Source organism: Erpetoichthys calabaricus, chromosome 17, assembly GCF_900747795.2.
Source record: "Erpetoichthys calabaricus chromosome 17, fErpCal1.3, whole genome shotgun sequence".
NCBI lineage: Eukaryota > Metazoa > Chordata > Cladistia > Polypteriformes > Polypteridae > Erpetoichthys > Erpetoichthys calabaricus.
In genome coordinates, this window is record NC_041410.2 from 88,007,101 (window position 1) to 88,029,583 (window position 22,483).

At 39.5% G+C, this 22,483-nt stretch overlaps 1 protein-coding gene across 1 annotated transcript in view; it reads left to right on the plus strand.

Moving 5' to 3' along the window:
* The window catches only part of glsl (glutaminase like), a 62,061-nt gene that overhangs the window by 38,685 nt on the left and 893 nt on the right, over nucleotides 1-22,483 (plus strand). The window contains exons 12-20 of the mRNA XM_028823627.2: nucleotides 649-693; nucleotides 946-1,004; nucleotides 1,403-1,469; nucleotides 4,737-4,787; nucleotides 5,851-6,027; nucleotides 7,797-7,928; nucleotides 13,008-13,100; nucleotides 17,295-17,356; nucleotides 19,261-19,401. Coding sequence (XP_028679460.2) covers nucleotides 649-693; nucleotides 946-1,004; nucleotides 1,403-1,469; nucleotides 4,737-4,787; nucleotides 5,851-6,027; nucleotides 7,797-7,928; nucleotides 13,008-13,100; nucleotides 17,295-17,356; nucleotides 19,261-19,401 — 827 coding nt within the window. The remainder of the gene's footprint in view (nucleotides 1-648; nucleotides 694-945; nucleotides 1,005-1,402; nucleotides 1,470-4,736; nucleotides 4,788-5,850; nucleotides 6,028-7,796; nucleotides 7,929-13,007; nucleotides 13,101-17,294; nucleotides 17,357-19,260; nucleotides 19,402-22,483) is intronic.

The following is a 22,483-nucleotide window of genomic DNA, read 5'->3' on the forward strand; positions in this document are numbered from 1 at the left end:
CCCTTTTAAGTTGGTTGACTCATGTAGGGTGGCTGCGATCTGGAAACACTAACAAATGTGAATTTCCCCTTGGGATTAATAAAGTATCTATCTATCTATCTATCTTATAGTGCCTTTCATATCTATCTATCTAATCCTGCCTACTATACTAAAATTAAAATCTATCTATCTATCTATCTATCTATCTATCTATCTATCTATCTATCTATCTATCTAGTAATGTTAGGTTGACTGCTGACTTTAAATGACATCAGTAGTAGTGAGTGTGGGTGTAGTCATGACAGCGCCCTCTGATGGATTGGCATTGCCCCTAAGGTTGATTCCTACTTTGTAGCCAGTGCTAGAAATGCCGGCTTTGGGCACCGTCCAGACCCGAAATAGAAAATGATACTTCAAGATAAAGATGACGACTGGATGAATAGATTCATGTTTTGAGCAGTGCTTGTAATTGTCATTTAAAGTCAATTTATACAGCAGAGACGTTTGTTGTGCTGCAATAGAAAGTACCAATGCTCCTCATGTGCAGTAAATAAGAGTGTGATTAAACATTTATTACTTGCAAATACATATTGTATATGATTGTATATAAAAATAATTGTTAATTTATTGATTTACTTGGATGTTTATGATTGTGTTTTTCGTTGGTAGCTGGCCACAGGGCTTGGTGGGGAAGACGAGGAAAAATATGAAACAGTAAGTGTGACTAAAGCTATTATTCTCTGGTAAACCTTAGTATGTCTTCAGCATGCTGTTCCCTTTTTAACATATTTTTATTAATAATATAAAATGAACCCCTGAGATCTTCAACAGTTACTGTGTTATTGCAATGAGAAAATAAAAATACTCTGCTTAAAGTATAAGTGAATCTTTTGGGGTTTTTGACAGAAAACTCCAAATGCATGGTTTTTTTTTTGAAGGAAAAATGTGTTATTTTACTTTTTGAAGGTATTAAATTTATTTAGGAGGTTGTGCAACAAAGAACACGCAAATCTAAATTGTTCCAGGTAAGATTTTTTTTTTTGTCAATTCATTGTGAAATATTATTTTGATAAATACTGTGGTGTATTCATCCCTTTATCTTTTTTCTGAACCTGCTTATTCAGGGTTTATTCGGTGTTGTGTGTTGGTAACTTTTTCAAATAAAGAAAGAGCTTCTTACTGTGATTTTATTGTTGTAAAAAATAAGTTTAAAAGGGACATGGTGGGAAATTGTGTTTTCAAACTAATACATTTGAACTCCCTTAATTCTCTGTTAATAATAATATGACATAACTGATAAGAAAGGCAACTGGGTTTTCTTCCAGAACATTTGCGGCAAACAACTGGTTTCCCTCATTGGTTAAGTGACCTACAGTACATGTATAACATTTTTTATAAAATGTTTCAACCCAATTTTAAATAGATACCAATACCTGCAAAAGGAGAACATCCGACTTCATGCCTTGTCATATTTCCTCCAAGAAAAGAAAGTGAGTTTTTTTTTTCTACAAATAATTTTAAAACATTCTTGTTTAGTTGAGACCTATACTTACTGTCACCTCAAACTCTGAAAGGCATTCTCAAGGGGAAAAATAATTATCTGAATTCTGATCCTGAATCTAAAAAAGGCTTTGTGCTGACAAAGAAAACACATTTCTAGTAATAATTAAATGTTACGGGCAGATTGGCAGAGCAGTGGTTAGAGCCACTGCCCTACAGATCCAACCTCCTGTTGTTGGACTTCTCCAACTGCTCCTTGTCTGTGTGCAGTGCGCACATTCTGCCTGCTGGGTTTCTGTAGGGCTACTCCATTGTTCTTCCCACATCTCAAAGATGTGTGTGTGTGTTAAGTTACTGATGGTTCCAAACTGGCACTGTTTATCAGTGGGGTGCAAAAATAGGCCCAAGGAAGGACTGTTGCCCATTGCAGGGCTGGTTTGTGCCTTGCATTTAATGCTGTGGGAGTAAACTGTGGCCCTCATAACACTGAATCAAATTTAGCGGATTTGACAAAGTTACAATGTTAAATTGCGTATAAACTGAAGTACTGTACTTTCTGATTTTATAGGAATCATAAGAAAATAACAGCATCTTGACTGGTGTCCTCAAATTAGAAAGCACATCAAATACAGTAGATTCTTAAAGTATTCAGAACCCTTCACTTACCTACACACTTTTACGTGTTATTTTATTTTAAATGGACAAATTTGCAATACTTGCCAATCCAGCTACGCTCAATAAACAGCAATGACAAAGTGACATGCTTTCACAAAGGTTTTCAAATTTATTAAAAACTTGAGGACTGACATCTCTTGTTCATAAAAGTATTCAGACCATTTGCTGTGGCACTCCAGATTGTGCTTTAATTTAATTGTGCTGTGAATTTCCCCTTGGGAATAATAAAGTATCTATCTATCTATCTATCATATAGTGCCTTTCATATCTATCTATCTATCTATCTATCTATCTATCTATCTATCTATCTATCTATCTATCTATCTATCTAACATAGTACCTTCCTTATCTATCTATCTGTCCTATATAATGCATTTCTTGTTGATCTCTATAGATTTTTAATTTTGCCTACTACACTACGTATCTATCTATCTATCTCTCTATCTAATATAGTGACTTTCATATCTATCTATCTATCGTATATAATACATTTCTTGTTGATCTCTCTAGATTTTTAATTTTGCCTACTACACTATCTATCTAATATAGTGCCTTTCACATCTATCTATCTATCTATCTAATATAGTGCCTTTCACATCTATCTATCTAACATAGTACCTTCCTTATCTATCTATCTGTCCTATATAATGCATTTCTTGTTGATCTCTATAGATTTTTAATTTTGCCTACTACACTACCTATCTATCTCTCTATCTAATATAGTGACTTTCATATCTATCTATCTATCTATCTATCTATCGTATATAATACTGTACATTTCTTGTTGATCTCTCTAGATTTTTAATTTTGCCTACTACACTATCTATCTAATATAGTGCCTTTCACATCTATCTATCTATCTATCTATCTAATATAGTGCCTTTCACATCTATCTATCTAACATAGTACCTTCCTTATCTATCTATCTGTCCTATATAATGCATTTCTTGTTGATCTCTATAGATTTTTAATTTTGCCTACTACACTACCTACCTATCTATCTCTCTATCTAATATACTGACTTTCATATCTATCTATCTATCTAATATAGTGACTTTCATATCTATCTATCTATCTATCTATCTATCTATCTATCTAATATAGTGACTTTCATATCTATCTATCTATCTATCTATCTATCTATCTATCTATCTATCTATCTATCTATCTATCTATCTATCTATCTATCTATCCATCCTTGAGCTGTGTCTGGAACTTGATTGGAGTCCACCAGTGGCAAATTGAGTTGACTGGACACTGTTTGGAAAGGCTAACACCTGCACATAGAAGGTCCCACAATTCATACTGCACGTCAGGACAAAAAGACCAAGGAATTCTCTTTAGACCTCTGGTGTAAAATTATGGTCAAGCAAAGATCAGGGGAAGGAGATAAAAACCCATCTGTACAGCTTTGCATGTTCCCAGGAGCATGATGGCCTCAACAGTTATGAAATGGAAGAAGTTAGGAAACAGCAGGACTCTATTCCTAGAGTTGGCTGTCTGACCAAACTGATTAATCTGGCAAGAACAGCTTGGCCAGGGAGGTGTCCAAGAACTCAATGGTCACACTAACGGAGCTTCAGAAGTCCTCTGCTGAGATGGGAGAATCTTTTGGAAGGACGACAATCTCAGCAGATCTCAATCAATCAGGCACTGATGGTATTGTGGCTAGATGGAAGCCACTCTTGAGTTAAAGGCATATGACAGCCTGCCATTGGACTTTGATATCATGAGGAGAAAGATTCTCTGGTCTGATGAGATCTAGAATGCACTCTCTGGCTAGATGTCTAAGCACTGTGTCTGGTGATGACCAGGTTCTGCTTATCACCTGCCCAATACCATCAATGGCACAGACAGGAAGACTGGTCAGAAATGAGGGAATGGTGAATGCAGCCAAATACAGAGAGGTCCTAGAAGAAAACCTGCGTTGCACTGCATGCCATCTCAGATTGGTGCGACAGTTCACCTTTCAGTGCAATGATGAGCTGAATCATATAACTAAGACAATACTTCTATGAGTGAGAAATTTCAGTTTTTATCATGTAATAAATTTGCACACCTTTCTGAAAACATGTTTTCACTTTGTTATCATAAGCTATTGATTGATGGGCAAAAATGGCAAATTTATCCATTAACAGTTAAATCAACAGCACAGTAAAGTGTTTTGAAAGCGAAGGGGTCTGAATAATTTCTGAATCCTCTGTATATACTAACATACACTCTTTAGTGTGTGGAAGTAATCCAGTAAATAAAAATGATGAATGACAGCATTCCTATGATGAAAGGATGATGTACAGAAGTTTAATAAGCCTGGAGATGCAAAAATTAAAACAAAAAACCAGCATGCGGCTCTTTGCGTTTGTGCAGAATGGCCATTGGGATATAAAGCAGAATAAGTATATTTTGTACTAAATTTAGAAAGATTTGTTTTTGACATGAAAAATATTGAAAAACAGCTTAACTATTGGATCAATATTTGAATGATAAAAGTACCCCTTTTAAGCATGTGTCAGTATTCTCTGTACTAGTGTGATGATGAAAGCGTGACTTTTTGATTCTTTTGTTTTATTTTAATGCTGCAGTGTTTCCCAGACATGGCTGACATCAGTGCAACACTAGACCTGCTGCTACAGGTAAATGTCAGTCATTTTCAGGAGGAAATACATCTATTATAATAAAAAAATCTTGGGAGACATGATCTTTTGAAGAGAGACACTTTCATGTCCCGCAGGACGAGACTTTGTGCCAAGAGATTTAACCACGCCTGGGGCCGGAAATAAAAGACAAAGAGTAGATGACAAAGTAGAACGTCGTAAAGAATTCAAAAATGTTGGCGCGATACACATGTAGAGCAGGTTAGAGATAATGGAAGTACGAAAATTCGAAAGTCTCAAACAAATGATAGTACAGATCGCATTAGCGCAAACAAACGGAAATTATTACTCTGTGAAATAACGGAACAGCGAAAAGAGATTGAATATATTGTCTGAATTTAAACTTTAAGTTGGAGACTTGATTGTCTAATTCATGTTGGCATCAGGGAAAAGTAGTGTTTCTTCCCAATGAAGTGGCGTATCCGCGAGAATTAAAAGATTTGTTGTTTGGTGAAAATGAAATCACGTGAGAGAAAATGTCAAGCCCCGCGAGACAAGACCTTATGTAAAGAGATTTGGAAAAGTCCCGCCCACATCTAAAACATTTACACCCGCATACACAGTTCAATCATTTCTCATTTGTGTGAATGCTATTGTCAGACACAGTTCGTGTAGAGAGAAAGAAACGATATTCACTCACGGGCAGTTATAGTTGCATTGTCACAATGTAACTCCAAACACGGAATCAAAGTTCAATGCGATATTGACGTAAAGGTAAAAGCGAAAAGAGATCGAATATATGGACATAGGTGATATGACAGAAGTATGTAGATATTATTTGGCTTTAAACTTGATTGTCTAATTCGTGTTGCCATCAGGGAAAAGTAGTGTTTCTTCCCAAAGAAGAGGCCGATCCGTGAGAATTAAAAGTTTTGTTGTTTGCGAGTGGCAGAGAAGCGAAGTTGCTGGCACGTAGCGCAGGCAGGGGGGTTGGCGAGTGAAGCCAGCAGGGGGCAGAGCCCCCTGGTATTTCTATAAAATAATTCTGTTAAATGACTTCATTTGTATCTAAAGTGTGCGTTTGTTTTCCTTTTTTGCCCAGTGCTTATCTACAGAAATGACATGCGATTCCGGTGCAGTTTTGGCTGCATCACTAGCCAATGGTGGCCTTTGTCCTCTGTCTGGTGACCAAATCTTGAGTCCTGCCTGTGTAAGGAACACACTGTCTGTCATGCAAGTAGCTGGAATGAATGACTATTCGAGGACATTTCATTTCAAGGTGTGTTGTTCATTTAAAAAAAATATTTTTTTCCATGTTATGGTCATAGAGCATCAGAGATTATCCTGGCAGCAATGCAGCATGTTACTCCTCCACTTCTTAACTCTTTGAGGGCTGAATATATTTTCCAAAAAACGGTTTCTGAAAAGCAATGGTTTCACACAGAAGTCAACATAAAACGTCTGTTGCTGCATGCTGCGGCAGCCAATTTGACAAGAATATGCGGCAGATTTGCTGCCAAGCTGTCTTCACGTGGCTGAGGCAGCACAGCAGCGATCAGTTTCTACCTCTTATCATTGTTAAGTGGCACTCCTCCCTGGCGAACATTGCCAAAGGCATGTATCAGCTACATGAACCCGTTCAGCACCATGGGGACCAGTCAACTGAAGCTGGAACCTCACATTCGTTTTCGATCACTTGTATCAAAATCATTGTCCAACAAGTCATAGTCCAGTTCAGAGACAATAGGCCAATCGTCGTCCACGTAGTAGTTTTGCTTTATGCATTCACTTTGGTCTCTCGCTAGATGTCAATGCCATTTTTGGTGTTGTTTGCACCTTGCTACTCACACAAGCGCAGGAAATCTTGGTCAAACCAATGAAACTAACTTTCCTTCTAGCAACGAGAGTCCAGCTAACACATAACGGTAGGTTTTGTCACAATTTACAGTCGATTACCATTGTCAACTCCTCCTTTTGACAAAAGTCGACATCAGCCCTGAAAGACTTAAACTGCATTGGCTACCTGTTCCCTTCCGTATTCAATGTAAATATCTCTTTTTAGATTTTGAAGGCTTTTCACGGTCTAGCCTCACCTTACTTATCTTCCTTAATTTGTCCCTGTACTTTTATCACGTACACTTCGTTCTTCTGACTCTTTGCTATTAACCATTTCATTATGCGGATTGTGCACTATGGGTGACAGAGCGTTTAGTGTGTCAGGGCCACTGCTATGGAATGCCCTGCCTTTGGAGCTCTGTGCATGTACCTCATCTTTTTAATATTGCCTTTTGTTGTTTATGTGTATTGTGTACAGTGGCCTTGGGTACCTTGAAAGGTGCCTTTTTTTTAAAAAAAAAAGTAATATTATTATTATTAGCAATGAATTATAAAGACAGCAACAAAGCTTAGCATAGTAAGGATGTAAGATGCTGTCTGTGTGGAATAAGATTCTTCTTCTTATGTGACTGGGTTCTTCTCCCACATTCACAAAGATATGAAAGTTAGACTACTTGAAACTCCAAAGTGACCATCTGTGAGTGTGTGAGACAGAATGTGAGTGCCAATGGCTGATCTCTGCAAATTCCTTTCCATTTGTGCACAGCCCACATGTGATAATCATCATGATGAAAATTTACAAGAACAACAATTAGTTTAAATCCATGTTAGCTGTGCAGGCTAATTAATGTAACTATTTCTGTTGGTGGGAGATACAGCCCTGTTTTAAATTGCCTTATACTGTACCTGCATGGTTCATCCACAAATGATAGTGGTTTAATCAGCAGCATTCATGCTACTTGTTGATGGGTCTTCCATTTAAAAGCTTTTGAGATGATTTACAGGAATTCTGAGCATACAGTATTTTGATGGACACACAGACAGATGAAGTGCTTTAGATAGAACGGTTTTATCTCTTGTGCATTGTGTAACTGTCTGTACAACCAAAGGAAAACCGGCTTCCAGGTTTATATGCTGTTGGATGTATGTTATGACTGACATGGTTGATATCAACACCAAAACCATTTTACTAATGTTTTGCATTCTTTATAGACATCTTTGCCAGCTATGTCAAGCAAAAATGGTACAATGCAGATTGTAGTTCCTGGAGTGATGGGGATTATGTGTTGGTCCACACAGCTTGACACCTTTGGAAATTCTTTGATGGGAGTTCACTTTTGCCAGGTATTGAAACTTTGGAAAATTGTTCAGTTATAATAAATATAAATGTGCACCACTACAATAAAAAAAATCTGCAGAAGTAGATGCATGCATTTGCCAATGTTAAAAAAAAGTCTGGCCTTGATGCTGACAATCTTAACAATTTCCGGCCTATTTCCCACTTACCTTTCCTGTCAAAAGTTCTTGAGCGTGTTGTAGCTTCCCAACTCACCAATTACCTAACCTCTAATAATTTGATGGAACCCTTTCAGTCTGGTTTCAGGGCGCGGCACAGCTGTGAAACTGCTCTGCTACGGGTAACCAATGATTTGCTTATGGCAGCAGACTCTGGCCAAACCAGCATATTAATTCTGTTAGACCTCAGTGCAGCATTTGACATTCAGGTCAGACATGACATCCTACTGTTCAGAATGAAGAACATGCTGGGTATCTCTGGCACTGCCCTCCAGTGGTTCAAGTCCTATCTGACTGATAGGCAAGAGTTTGTTAGTCTTGGCAACAGCAGATCCAGCTCGGCGCCATTCACACAAGGAGCTCCTAAGGGCTCTGTCCTCGGGCCTCTGCTTTTCTGTATTTATATGCTTCCCCTTGGCCATATTATCCGTAGCTATGGACTGGGTTATCATTTTTATGCAGATGATACTCAACTCTACTTCAATGTTAAAAGTGGAACTTCATCAGAGCTTTCTCAGCTCACAACCTGCCTTAGTGAAATTAAAACCTGGATGGAGCAGAACTCTTTAAAATTAAATTGCAATTAAACTGAACTCCTGCAAATTGGGACTAAAATGCAACTTAATAAAATGAGCTCCTTCCCAGTCCATCTTGGCGGTGATCTCATCAGACCTGCCTCTACTGTAAAACATCTTGGTGTCATTTTTGATTCCTCCCTCTCTTATTCCGCCCACATAAATCACATTAAGGAACTTTCTTACTTTCACCTCCGTAACATATCCCGTGTTCGCTCCTTCCTCTCCTTCTCTAAGGCTGAGAAACTTGTCCATGCTTTTATCACATCCCGCATCGATTATTGTAATTCCCTACTGGCAGGTGCCCCTTCTAATCTTATATCACAGCTCCAGCTTATTCAAAACTCAGCCGCAAGAGTCCTTACTCGAACCAGCAGCAGTGAGCACATCACACCCATCCTGCTCCATCTTCACTGGCTCCCTGTGTCCTACAGAATCGAATATAAAATCCTACTAATAACCTACAAAGCCTTAAATAACCTCGCACCAAACTACATCAGTGACCTTCTCCATCACTATGTGCCTGCCCGCCCACTAAGGTCCTCTGATTCTGGCAATCTTGTTGTGCCCCTTACTAATCTACACTCTATGGGTGACAGCAGGGCCTTCAGCTGTATAGCGCCCAGACTCTGGAATGACCTTCCGAAATTAATCAGGTCAGCTGACTCCATGAATTCTTTTAAAAAACAACTCAAAACTCATCTGTTCAGGAAGGCTTTTAGCTCTACTTGACTTTATTACCCTTCTCTCAGTTTACTTCTCTGTCAAGATGCCCATGTAACCTGTGTGTGTGTGTGTGTGTGCGAGAGACCATCAATTATGTTGTCTGTTTCTTTTTTCTCTGAATTCACTGTTGTAATCTTCTTTATTTATCTGGTTTGTACAATGCTATATACTGTATACGCTGCCATTCTTTATTATATTCTGTAAGTGCCTTGAGCATGGGAAAGGTGCTATATAAATAAAATGTATTATTATTATTATTATTATTAAGCAGTAATTACTCATTGTGTTTTAATCTGCTTGCTTTGTAGTGCACTTTTAGAATAATATCCTGTCAGGGAGCAACCAGTTACATTATATTACCACAAAAAACAAAGACAAAAGACATGAAGTCTGAATTTAAAACTTGCTACACAAAATCAGATGTCACCCATGTACACGTACACTTTTTGGGTTAGTATAAGAATATCTACAGGCTCAGGTTTCATCATCCTGACAGTTTTTTGAAACTTGGTGTGCCTGCCTATGACCTCTGTTTGTAAAAGTACAATAGAATCTACAATACAATTTATTTTTATATAGTAGCCCAAAATCACACAGGAAGTGTTGCAATGGGCTTTAACAGGCCCTGCCTCTTGACAGCCCCCCAGCCTCAACTCTAAGAAGATGAGGAAAAACTCCCAAAAATAAAAAACCTTGTAGGGAAAAATGGAAGAAACCTCTGGAAAGGCAATTCAAAGAGAGACCCCTGTCCAGGTAGGTTGGGCGTGCAGTGGGTGTCAAATGAAGGGGGTCAATACAATACAATACAATACACAGAACAGAACAAATCCTCAATACAGGATAAAAATAAACATTTTAGAAGTACGGAGCAGAATTTAACAGTAGATGATATCACATAATAAGACAGAATCTGTATTACCTTTTTATGGTGGTTCCAATTCTTCCCTGCTAGCAAGATCATCTCACATCTGTGGCATACTTTTGTTATTCCAGATGCCACTTTCTATCAATTTCAGCTCCCGTGCCTCCAATTAAGTCAAATTCATTGTCATGTGTACTCAGTACAGTGAAATTTGTATGTGCCAGTCTCCTCAGACAATTGACAAAAATCTTCTTTTGACTGTTCCCATTTAGGGGTTGCCACCTCTACTACCACTGTGCCACATACTGTGTATGTATGTATACAGTATGTATTTACTAGCCATCACCTGTGGCTCTGCCCGTGTAGGAGTGAAACAGGACAGTGAGGAGGGCCCAGCCTCTGTCTCAGATTAGCGTGAATATGTCACTCCTGCAAGCAAACTATGATTCTTAGCACGATGAGAGAAGTCACAAAATCAACCGGAATGTTCAAGCAAATTATAGAAGAAAACCCGATCTAAATCTGTTAAGTAGTTCTCTCGTGCAAAGCAGACAGACATACAGACGTTGGATATTTTATATATATTTAAATATATACTGTTTGCCTTTCTAATGCAGCAAATGTTGCATACTGTATGTCCTTAATATGCAGAGCAGGTTTAACCCATAAACCCTTTTGAGTGTCCATCTGCCCAGTATCCCTGTCCATCATTTACGTGAGATATACTTTGCTTGAATGCTGACTGCATACCTGCAGGATGTACTGTACAGGGTGGTTCAGATCTAACTATGCAACTTTTAATGCAATGCAATAATTGCATAGTTAGATCTGAACCACCCCATATATATATATATATATATATATATATATATATATATAGTTGAAATAGTTTACTGTCAAATAATGCAAAGAGTACGCAACATGTGTTTCGCCCTGATTCTGGGCTCATCAGGTGTACACACTCACTGCACTCCCTCTCGGGAATTGAACCTCGGACGTCAGCGCCAGAGGTGAAGCCCCTAACGTTGCGCCACGGCGTGTGGTTCGTTTATTTGACAGCATGTAGATCGGGGTAATTACATTCACGGCATTCGAAGTCTGTGTCACAATCTGATTGTATGGGTGGTTACCTACCAGGTAGCGCTTGTGGTTGGCCAGCAAGTCTGCTAACATCCACCACGGTGCCCTCAGTTGTGAGAAGCAGATCATAGAATGGTTGAAATAGTTTACTGTCAAATAAATGCAAAGAGTACGCGACATGTGTTTCGCCCTAATTCTTGGCTCATCAGGTGTACACACTCTACTGCATGTGATTCAGACTACGAATGCCGTGAATATATAGATATAGATATCTATCTATCTATCTATCTATATCTCTATCTATCTATCTATATATCTCGATAGATATAGATTATATATATCTATATATGATATAGATATGATGGATATATAGATAGATATAGATATAGATAGATATAGATAAATATATAGATATAGAAATAGGGCGGCACAGTGGGTAGCGCTGCTGCCTCGCAGTTCGGAGACCTGGGGACCCGGGTTCACTTCCCAGGTCCTCCCTGCGTGGAGTTTGCATGTTCTCCCCGTGTCTGCGTGGGTTTCCTCCGGGCGCTCCGGTTTCCTCCCATAGTCCAAAGACATGCAGGTTAGGTGGATTGGCGATTCCACATTGGCTCATGTGTGTGCTGGGTGTGTTTGTGTGTGTCCTGCCCAGGATTGGTTCCTGCCTTGTGCCCTGTGTTGGCTGGGATTGGCTCCAGCAGACCCCCGTGACCCTGTGTTCGGATTCAGCAGGTTGGAAAATGGATGGATGGATAGATAGATATAGATATAGAGATATATATATATATATATATATATATATATATATATATATATATATATATATATATATATATATATATAATCTATCACACATTTTACAGATGGTAGCTGGGGCCAATCTGTTAGTTCTGGAAACCATTCAACATTGTGGTGTTCCCACCTTAAAAACCAGAAACAGAGCCTCACTGCCTCACAAACAGAGGCAGATTTTAAAGTCAGGTTGATTGAAAGCACTAGTTAAACGTTTTCTAAAACATTAGCCTCTTTACATTGGTATTATATTTTCCAGTCAGACATCCTGTAGCATGCTATCAAGGAGCCAATATCTTTTGTTATTTTTGACAAGGTTACAAATAACAAATCTTCTTAGGCTTTGTCAAGATCCATTTTTTTAGGAAGTGACATTTTTCATTGGGCACAAAGTGTGATCCAGTTCTGGAAAGGACTCCAGTTTATTACAGGGAATGCTCCACACTCACATTACTGTTTTGATTTTGAGCTTACAATTACCCTATAAGACACATTTTGATCAGAGCACCAGGAGGTAACAGTCTCCTATTTAAATCAAGGTGGTCTGTCTGCCTAAACATGGTCTTTCAGTAACATAATGTGCCACTGTTACTTCTTTGTATATTATACTGTAGGTAGTGGCGTCTTTCCCCTGTAAAAAGTTGTCTTTTAATGAGCTATCGGGCTAAGGAGCTGGGACTTCATTAAATCTTTTGTTTATGCTTTTAAAAAATCCATTCTGGAAATGTGATGTTGACTGATTTCAGTTATGCCTGAGGTTTGTAGTTAAAACTCATTGCCTGTACATCTGAACATTGAAAATGTTGTTGTGTAAGAGGCCATAATAAAAATGTATAAATTGATCATCTCTGTCATTTTATTTCACTTTATCAGGAACTTGTAACAACATTCCAGCTTCACAGCTTTGACATCAGGACCCCTTTTCGTCAAGTGGTCACTTACAGACAATGGAAAGCGGAGTCTGAGGTAAGTTCTCACGAAAATAAACTGCAAAGCATCATGTGGTTCTTTTACCTTGACCACCACATCAATCACAAACAAGGCATGCTGGGAGGTATTATGAAACTTGGGACTTATTCAAGGTATTCATTGCAGGGTCTGTAACAATTATTAACTGTTAGTTTGATGTAAGTAACCGTAGAAGGAACTACTTAGCAACACTGTAGTTAGACATTTGGACACTTAAAGGGGGTTCCAGAAAAAAAAAAAAAATGAAGCCCAGAATCAGTAAATAAGCTTCAGCAATTTAAACACAAATACATCCATCCATCCATTTTCCAACCTGCTGAATCCGAACACAGGGTCACGGGGGTCTGCTGGAGCCAATCCCAGCCAACACAGGGCACAAGGCAGGGAACCAATCCTGGGCAGGGTGCCAACCCACCGCAGGACACACACAAACACACCCACACACCAAGCACACACTAGGGCCAATTTAGAATCGCCAATCCACCTAACCTGCATGTCTTTGGACTGTGGGAGGAAACCGGAGCGCCCGGAGGAAACCCACACAGACACGGGGAGAACATGCAAACTCCACGCAGGGCGGACCCGGGAAGCGAACCCAGGTCCCCAGATCACCCAACTGCGAGGCAGCAGCGCTACCCACTGCGCCACCGTGCCGCCACACAAATACGTAAATGGAATAAAACTCCCTTAAATGTGCACAAGTAGGGGCATTGTTTTCACCCTTTAAAGTGTTCATTGTTGTCATACAGACACTTCCTGTTGTTAACTTAACAATGGCGATGCTGCTGTGTAGCCAACCCATCTTCACATTCTAGCTAGCGTTACAGCAGGCTGTAATAACAGCACCTTTGACACAGTGAGTGGTAGGTGGCCGAGTGGGCTCACTTGGCCTTCAGGTAACCAGTTATTCTGAGCCCAATGGGGTTTTATTTAATGGCAGAGTTATAACATCTATTGAATAATTAATACAGCGTGTGCAGCTTCTAGAGAAAAAGTGCAGCGTATTGACAGGACAACACAGATGAGCGGGTGACACTTGCACTGCTGCTCTTCTGACTTGGTTTTGACTCCTTTACCTTGTATAGTTGTTCATGAGTTTTTCATGCCCTTCTCATGTCAGTGTATGCTTTCTCTGTGTAATTCGGTTTATTTGCACGTACTAAAAGATGTGTGATGGGCTAACTGGTGACTCCAAACTGGCACAGTCTGAGCGAGTCAGAATGCGGCTTGTGGTGTGAACTGCTGGCACCGTAAGGTGTCTGAAAATAATTCTAAAATCCTATTTTAGCTTTGTCATTCTGGGGTACTGAGTGTTGATGAGGAAAAAAAATAAATCAGGCTGCAACATAACAAAAAGTTGGAATTAGTGTAAGCCACCTTAATTCGGCATGTTCATAAGAAATATTTACTTTGTAAGGTAGAGGTACATACAGTTGTGCTTGAAAGTTTGTGAACCCTTTGTAATTTTCTATATTTCTGCATAAATATGACCCAAAACATCATCAGATTTTCACTCAAGTCCTAAAAGTAGATAAAGAGAAACCAGTTAAACAAATGAGACAAAAATATTATACTTGGTCATTTATTTATTAAGGAAAATGACTGAATATTACATATTTGTGAGTGGCAAAAGTATGTGAACCTCTAGGATTAGCAGTTAGTTTGAAGGTGAAATTCGAGTCAGGTGTTTTCAGTCAATGGGATGACAATCAGGTGTGAGTGGGCACCCTGTGTTATTTAAAGAACAGGATCTATCAAAGTCTGCTCTTCACTACACGTTTGTGGAAGCGTATCACGGCACGAACAAAGGAGATTTCTGAGGACTTCAGAAAAAGAGTTGTTGATGCTCATCAGGCTGGAAAAGGTTACAAAACCATCTCTAAAGAGTTTGGACTCCACCAATAAACAGTCAGACAGACTGTGTACAAATGGAGGAAATTCAAGACCATTGTTACCCTCCCCAGGAGTGGTCGACCAACAAAGATCACTCCAAGAGCAAGGCAAGTAATAGTCGGCGAGGTCACAAAGGACCCCAGGGTGACTTCTAAGCAACTGAAGGCCTCTCTCACATTGGCTAATGTTCATGTTCATGAGTCCCCCATCAGGAGAACACTGAACAACAATGGTGTGCATGGAAGGGTTGCAAGTAGAAAGCCACTACTCTCCAAAAAAAAAAAAATAAATATTGCTGCTCGTCTGCAGTTTGCTAAAGATCACGCGGACAAACCAGAAGGCTACTGGAAGAATGTTTTGTGGATGGATGAGACCAAAATAGAACTTTTTGGTTTAACTGAAAAGCGTTATGTTTTGAGAAAGGAAGACACTGCATTCCAGCATAAGAACCTAATCCCATCTGTGGAACATGGTGGTGGTAGTATCATGGTTTGGGCCCGTTTTGCTGCATCTGGGCCAGGATGGCTTGTCTTCATTGATGAATGAATTCTAAATTATATCAGAGAATTCTAAAGGAAAATGTTAGGACATCTGTCCATTAAGTGAATCTCAAGAGAAGGTGGGTCATACAGCAAGACAACGACCCTACAAGAACAAGTCAAGTCATTCTACCAAAGAATGGGTAAAGAAGAATAAAGTTAATGTTTTGGAATGGCCAAGTCAAAGTCCTGACCTTAATCCAATCAAAATGTTGTGGAAGGACCTGAAGTGAGCAGTTAATGTGAGGAAACCCACCAACATCCCAGAGTTGAAGCTGTTCTGTACGGAGGAATGGGCTCAAATTCCTACAAGCCGGTGTGTAGGACTGATCAACAGTTACTGGAAACGTTTAGTTGCAGTTATTACTGCAATGGGGGGTCACACCAGATACTGAAAGCAAAGGTTCACATACTTTTGCCACTCACAAATATGTAATATTGGTCATTTATTTATTAAGGAAAATGATAGAAGGATAATATTTTTGTCTCGTTTGTTTAACTGGTTTCTCTTTATCTACTTTTAGGACTTAAGTGAAAATCTGATGATGTTTTAGGTCATATTTATGCAGAAATATAGAAAATTCTAAAGGGTTCACAAACTTTCAAGCACAACTGTAACAAACAAGAATTCTTGCATCAGATATATGAAACATTAAAATATGTGCTTCATTTTAGAGGTTTAAACTCTTGATAATTCCTGATTGTAATAGAAATTTGTCATTTTTCACCCTCTGATAGAAGTCCATAGAGGGACATAGATCTCTAGTAAAAGATCAAAAATAACATCATATTTCTAGTCACCGACGATGAAACATTTTAAAAATGACACCCCACACACTTAGGTTTGAAGTTTGTCGTTTTTACCCTTCCAGGAATGGCTCTTGGGGGCTAGAACCACCGGTAAAGAATCAAATATCAAAAGTATGATCCAATGTTTGATCAACAACCTCAAAATATCATGTTGCCTATACAACCAATATGTTATATATAAACGTCTACGTGTGGAAGTGTGTGTGTGTGTGTGTCTGTCTGACCCAGAAGTGCGAGGCTACAGCATGAAGCTCAAAGAGCCGGTAAGACGGCTCCAAGTTAACAAGTCGGAAGAAGAAAGAAGGGCGAGGTTCCGTCACCAAAGTGAAACCACCGAGGAAAGACAAACTCGCTTAGCCGCTAATGCGCAAAGCGAGGTGAGCAGGTCGGCAAAATGAAACATCCGAGGAGCGAGGAACTCGCTTACCTGCTGATAGACCTGGGGGGCGAGCACATCAGCAAAACAAAACCGCCGACTCTGCATTTCAATTGTTTCTAGGAGCTCGGGCTTACACAGCTAGTATAGTAGAGTACATTGCCAATCTGGATTCTTTCAAGGTTTTTGAGAAAAGAAGTCAATTTGACCCCTCATATCTCATCGGGGGGGTGAACCCCTGGGGGTGGTTGATGTGTCATACATAGCTTCAAGTCCTTGGGATCAGTTTTGCTAAAGAAACTTGGTATACTTTTTATCACAAGGGTGTAATTTCCTGCACAAAAAATTCATCCAAAAATACCCTAAAAATGACTTTTCCAGGTCTGGGGTGGGGGAACCCAAAAAGCTCCTGCAAAATTATACTAGGATCGAAAAGTGTTTTTAAAGCATTCATAGGTAATTCTTAAGAACCCAATAAAGTGTGCAGAATATGAAGGGGTCTGAAAACCTTGTGAAGGTACTGTAAGCTGAAGGTGTCAACATCTGACCGGGTGTGTGTGCTTTCTCCTACAGGGCTATCAGATCATGAATATTTTGCTAGCAGCTTATCGAGGTGATGTTTTGTCCCTACGTAGGTAAGCATATGGCATCATCTTTGCTTCTACATCGCTCTTGAGGTCGTCCACATGGTGGGGTATTGCACATATTTCAAGGTAAAATGTAATGAACCATAAAAAAAAAAAAACCCAAAATCAATAAATGTGTCCTGATTGTGTTTTCAGCTTGTTACAATACAATGAAGTTTTGAGAGTAACATCATTGTCTAAAATGAAGTCATTAATTCAGTCCTAAAGAATGGGCACCATTTGGGGTGCAGTAGAAAGTTTAGTTAGGCTCTCCAAGACCCCACAATGGTAAAAGGGAGCTTAAAAAATAGATGTATAAAAAAAAAAAATAGTATTCTGAAGCCAACTAATCCAAGTTAAGTTTAAGGGGTGCAAACAGAAGAGAGGGTCATCTGTCCGTCTCCTTTTTTATGCAAAATGATGAACCAGAAAGGCATTCATCCAGCCCAAATGGTCAGTCAGAAAAAGGGGCGCACTCACAATACTTTGGAAATGTAAAAGTCAGCAGAGTGTTGGACAGTTTGTCATCCCCTGTGATTTCTAGTCATGTAATCCCACAACCCTCAGGCTCAAAGTCACGTAATGTTGTAACGGCCGACCCCTTACCCAGCAGGCAGCTACACTACCAAGACTTGTGGCCTGGATAAATTCCTGAGATGAATCTACATATACCAAGCTGTACCTCTAACAAATAATATTTTCCCCTCAATCGACGGTATAAATACAAGCACACAAAAGCAGGTATGTCAAATAAGTGAATAAATATAAAATGGAACACAATAACAAAACAATACTGCACATTCCCCATGTAGAAAAATATATATATCCCTCCACCAAAGCAGCAATGTGAAAACACCATATATACAATAAACCCTCCCTTGCCCCTGTAACATATAACACACACAACACAAATAATAATGGATGAATACAGAATTTGACAATGATCATGAACTTGAGTCATGGTATATTACTGTCCTGAATACGGATGACTGGTCAACAAAGAATGGATGTGTTTGAATCTCCCGGAAAATGGAACAATCTCACCGTGTAAATCTCCGTCTTTCTCCTTCCTCCTCCCTTTTCCCTCCCGGTTGTTTAAATAGTAAGGAGCCGGATGTAATCGATTGTGAACAGGCGCTATCCATCTTGGGGCTGCGGTCTCTCTCCCTCATCCGTCCCCTCTGTATTTACGGGGACAACATTCACTGACGCACACATTATAAACAGCAAACGGGACGATGGAAACAAAACGCACTCAGCACATACATTTAAAACACTATTACTATGTAGCCCCGCTACAATGCGAGGCCGACTTAAACAGCATTGATTGCTGAAAATATTATCAACTTAAACCTGCTCTTACTTCTCGTTTTAGTGCAGTAAGAAAACACCTGGGATCTTCTTGGCCCAAAGCCTTCAGCAGTGTAGTTTCTCTAAAGGCCCTGTCACTTATCAAGTCCAGCGCGCCGACTTTGTTAATATAGTCTTAGAGAGTCCAGGCTAGTTGCTCCCATGATGGAAAATAATATATAGTTTGACATCCCTAGTGACTCAGTCAGACCAATTTGCAACTTGTCTTGGCTAAATTTAACATACAATAACACCTCTTGAGTTGTTGTGGTGGGCTCTCTGTGTGTGTAAGTGTGTGTATGTGAGAGAGACAGAGACAGAGCACAAGCGACCTTACAACCGATGAGCTGTCACCTGGAAGTACAATTCATAGAATGCAGCCACGAGGTATACATTCCTGATAATTAGCTTTTCAGTAATTACAGGAGTATTGTTATAATCCTGAAATACAGTAAGTATCTATTGAAAGTTCAAATTGTATGGTTAAGTAAGTGATCCTGTTGTTGTAGATGAATTTGATGTTGTCTGTCATAACATGGACCTGAACATTGTTGCCTGCACAGGTATTTGCTTTCAGGAGCTGATGTCAATTGTGTCGATTATGATGGAAGGTCTGCGCTACACGTTGCTGCCTCTGAAGGGCACTTAGAAGTTATAAAATTTCTTGTAGAGAATGCCGGAGCAGACCACATGGCCCAAGACAGGTAACTACTACAGTTTTGTTTATTAATTGTAAAGGTTATATGGTAGCGTCTGTTTATTCACATTAACGTTCTTGGGGAGAGGTGTTGTGATGGCAGCATGTTGGCACAGTGGATCCAGAACATGGTCCTCACTTTCTGCACATTTCATTTTAAAATGGATACATTTTTGCCCATCAATCTACAGGTACATTCAATAACCCATAATGACAATGTGAAAACATTCCTGATGTCCAAAAAATTAATACGTTTGTCCAGGGAAACACAAACTTTTATGACTGTGACACGATGTGTTGTAAACTTACAATTTCTTCTGTATGATGATACCTGCAGTTGCATAAGTATTGGTCTTACATTGACTTGCTTTTCAGGATAAATCATGGCAATGCACAGTTTTAAGTTTTATTTTTTTTATACGCAACCTTTTGTTCCTTCACCTTTCTCTATATTAATACACCATATGGCCAAAAGTATGAAAGAAAGCACTACTTCAAAATATTAAGTTCTGGTATTTCAGTAGCACCCGTGCATTAAAATCAAGTATAGAAGACAATGCAGTTAGCATTGACAAACAGAATGGGTTGAAATGGAGTGGGACTTTAAATGTGGCAGTACCAGAGAATGCCACCTTTGCCACAAGTCATTATGTGAAATTTTCCATAGACTCTAGCTGCAGACCTCCAGAGCTCCACTTCATTGAGGAGGTTGTCGCTTTATATTATACATCAGTGATAACACCTGGTTATACAAAGGCTAAGATTAAGGGTGGGAGGTGGCAGTTGTCTGACTCAAGTCAAGTAAACCAAATGCCAAAAACCTGTAATCTAACTGGCTGCTTAGCAGAGTGGCTGAAGTACTGAGCCATGAAAGTCTGCAACTGGACCCATCTCAAAATTTCTGCTCTGCTGGATGTCCCCCAGTCAACTATAAGTGCTGTTACTGTGAACTGGAAGTGTCGAGGGGCAACAACAGCTCAGCTACAAACTGGTAGACCTTGCAAACTCACAGAACAGGGCCACCGAGTGCATAACATGTAAAAATCGCCTATCTCCTCTTGCATTGTTCACAATCTGCTTCGGGAAGCAACATCAGCACAAGAACTATGCATCAGGGGAGATTTGTGAAATGGGTTTTCATGGCCGAGCAGCTGCACACACTCAAGATCAGCTGGAGTGGTGTAAACATGCTGCCATTGGACCGTGAAGCAGTGCGCACACCTCACTAGCTCAAGTCTGATGGACAATCCTGGCAAATGCCAAGAACACGCCATCTTCCGGACCGTACAGTGCCTTCTGCCATGTTTGGTGAAGGAGAGATAATGGAAAGTTTGGGCTTGGCCCCTTGGTTCCAGTGCAGGGTACCATTAACGCTACAGCATAAAAAGACCTTTTAGCCAACTGTGCACTTCCACCTTTGTGGCAACAGCTTTGGGGAAGGCCCTTTTCTGTTCCAGCATGATGGTACCTGTGTGCACAAAGCCAGGTCCATAAAGGAATGGAGGAACTTGTGTGGCCCTACACAGACCCCTGACCTTAAACCTAGGCGGACTGTGAGGCAGGTCTTCTTGTCCAACTTCAGTTCCTGACCTCACAAACACTCTTTGTGAAGAATATGCACAAATGCCCACAGACAAAATCTTGTGGAAAGAATAGTGGAGGCTGTTATGGAGGGCTAACTCCATAATAATGCCCACAGTTTTGGAATGGGATGTCCAACAAACTCAAATTGGTTTGATGGCCTAGTGTCCACAAACGTTTGGCCATATACTGTATTTCAAGGGTCAAGTGTTTGGGGGCAGCACCTAAATGCAAGTCATGAAGAAGTCCACTCATTCAGATCGAGCTAAAGGAGAGTCGCCATTCAGCCTGACCTGTGCATCATTTGGGATGTGCGAGGAGTTCAGAGCAGACTGTGGAAGAATGGGCAAACGCTGTATAGTGACCAAGCAAACTTCGGAAACCCCAACGAGCGCTTTGATTTTACCAGTTCTCTGGAATCCTTACTTATCCTTACTGCTCTCTCTCTACTAAAAATACTGAAGGAAACAACTGAATGAGTCAGAGGAAAAGTTAGAAAGTGTACCAGTGAAGCCCCTTGGGATTATTGTCACTGTAAATATCCTGAGAGCGGGACAGTTTAACAAATTTTGACAAAGGTTTAAGACGAGAAAATTACATAATATATATTAAATAAACAGAATACAAAGTGATATTTTAAGACTTGAAAAACATTTTAAAACAACTATTTGTGTAAATTTGGATTACTTACCCAAAGTAGTTACTTGGTGGTGTTCTTCCTCCTCTAGTCCTCTGAAGGTGGTCGCAGTAGAATACTAACAGACTCCCTCCATTTTCTTTTAAATTCCTTTTACCCTCTTTGAAAATTTGTAAAATCAGGACATTTTGTCATCTCCACTACAGGCAGGCTGCGTGCTCTTTACTGTTTGCTGACCGGTTTCCTGGTCAAGACAATGTGTGGATCAGCCTGACTTTGCATTATTTCTATAAATGCCATTTAAACAACAGCTTTATCGTTACTAGACAATAAAAAGACAGCTTTCTAACCTCCTAAATATAAATTCATGGCTATACTGAAGGGGGGGGGGGGAGAGAAAAAAATACTGATTGGGAACAAAAAATGGGTAGCAAATACGTGACTTTGAGTTGCTTACACTGCAGCTAGTGTTAAAAATGAAGAAGACTGCCATATTTCAGCTCAAATAATTCAAATATTATTCTGAGTATGAAAAATACTTATGCAATTAAAACATAAAACTTACCGTATATTAAAAAAAAAAAAATTCACAACACTACTTTTCACTAAATACAATATCTCATGGATACAGGTTATAGTACAGAAACTCCAAAATGGATTCCGCCCACTTAATTTTGTAAAGTACAGCTTGTTTACTTTTTTTTTTTTTTTTTTTTTTACATAGGAGGAATTTAGTGCAGACTGGTGTACTTATGTGTAAACGTATACACATTGTGGTGGGGTATAAATCATGACAGCTCCAGGGGTGTCATGTTCAAACCCCACACGCCTTTGTGAGTTTTCCCCTGGCACACTGGGTATGAATGAATGT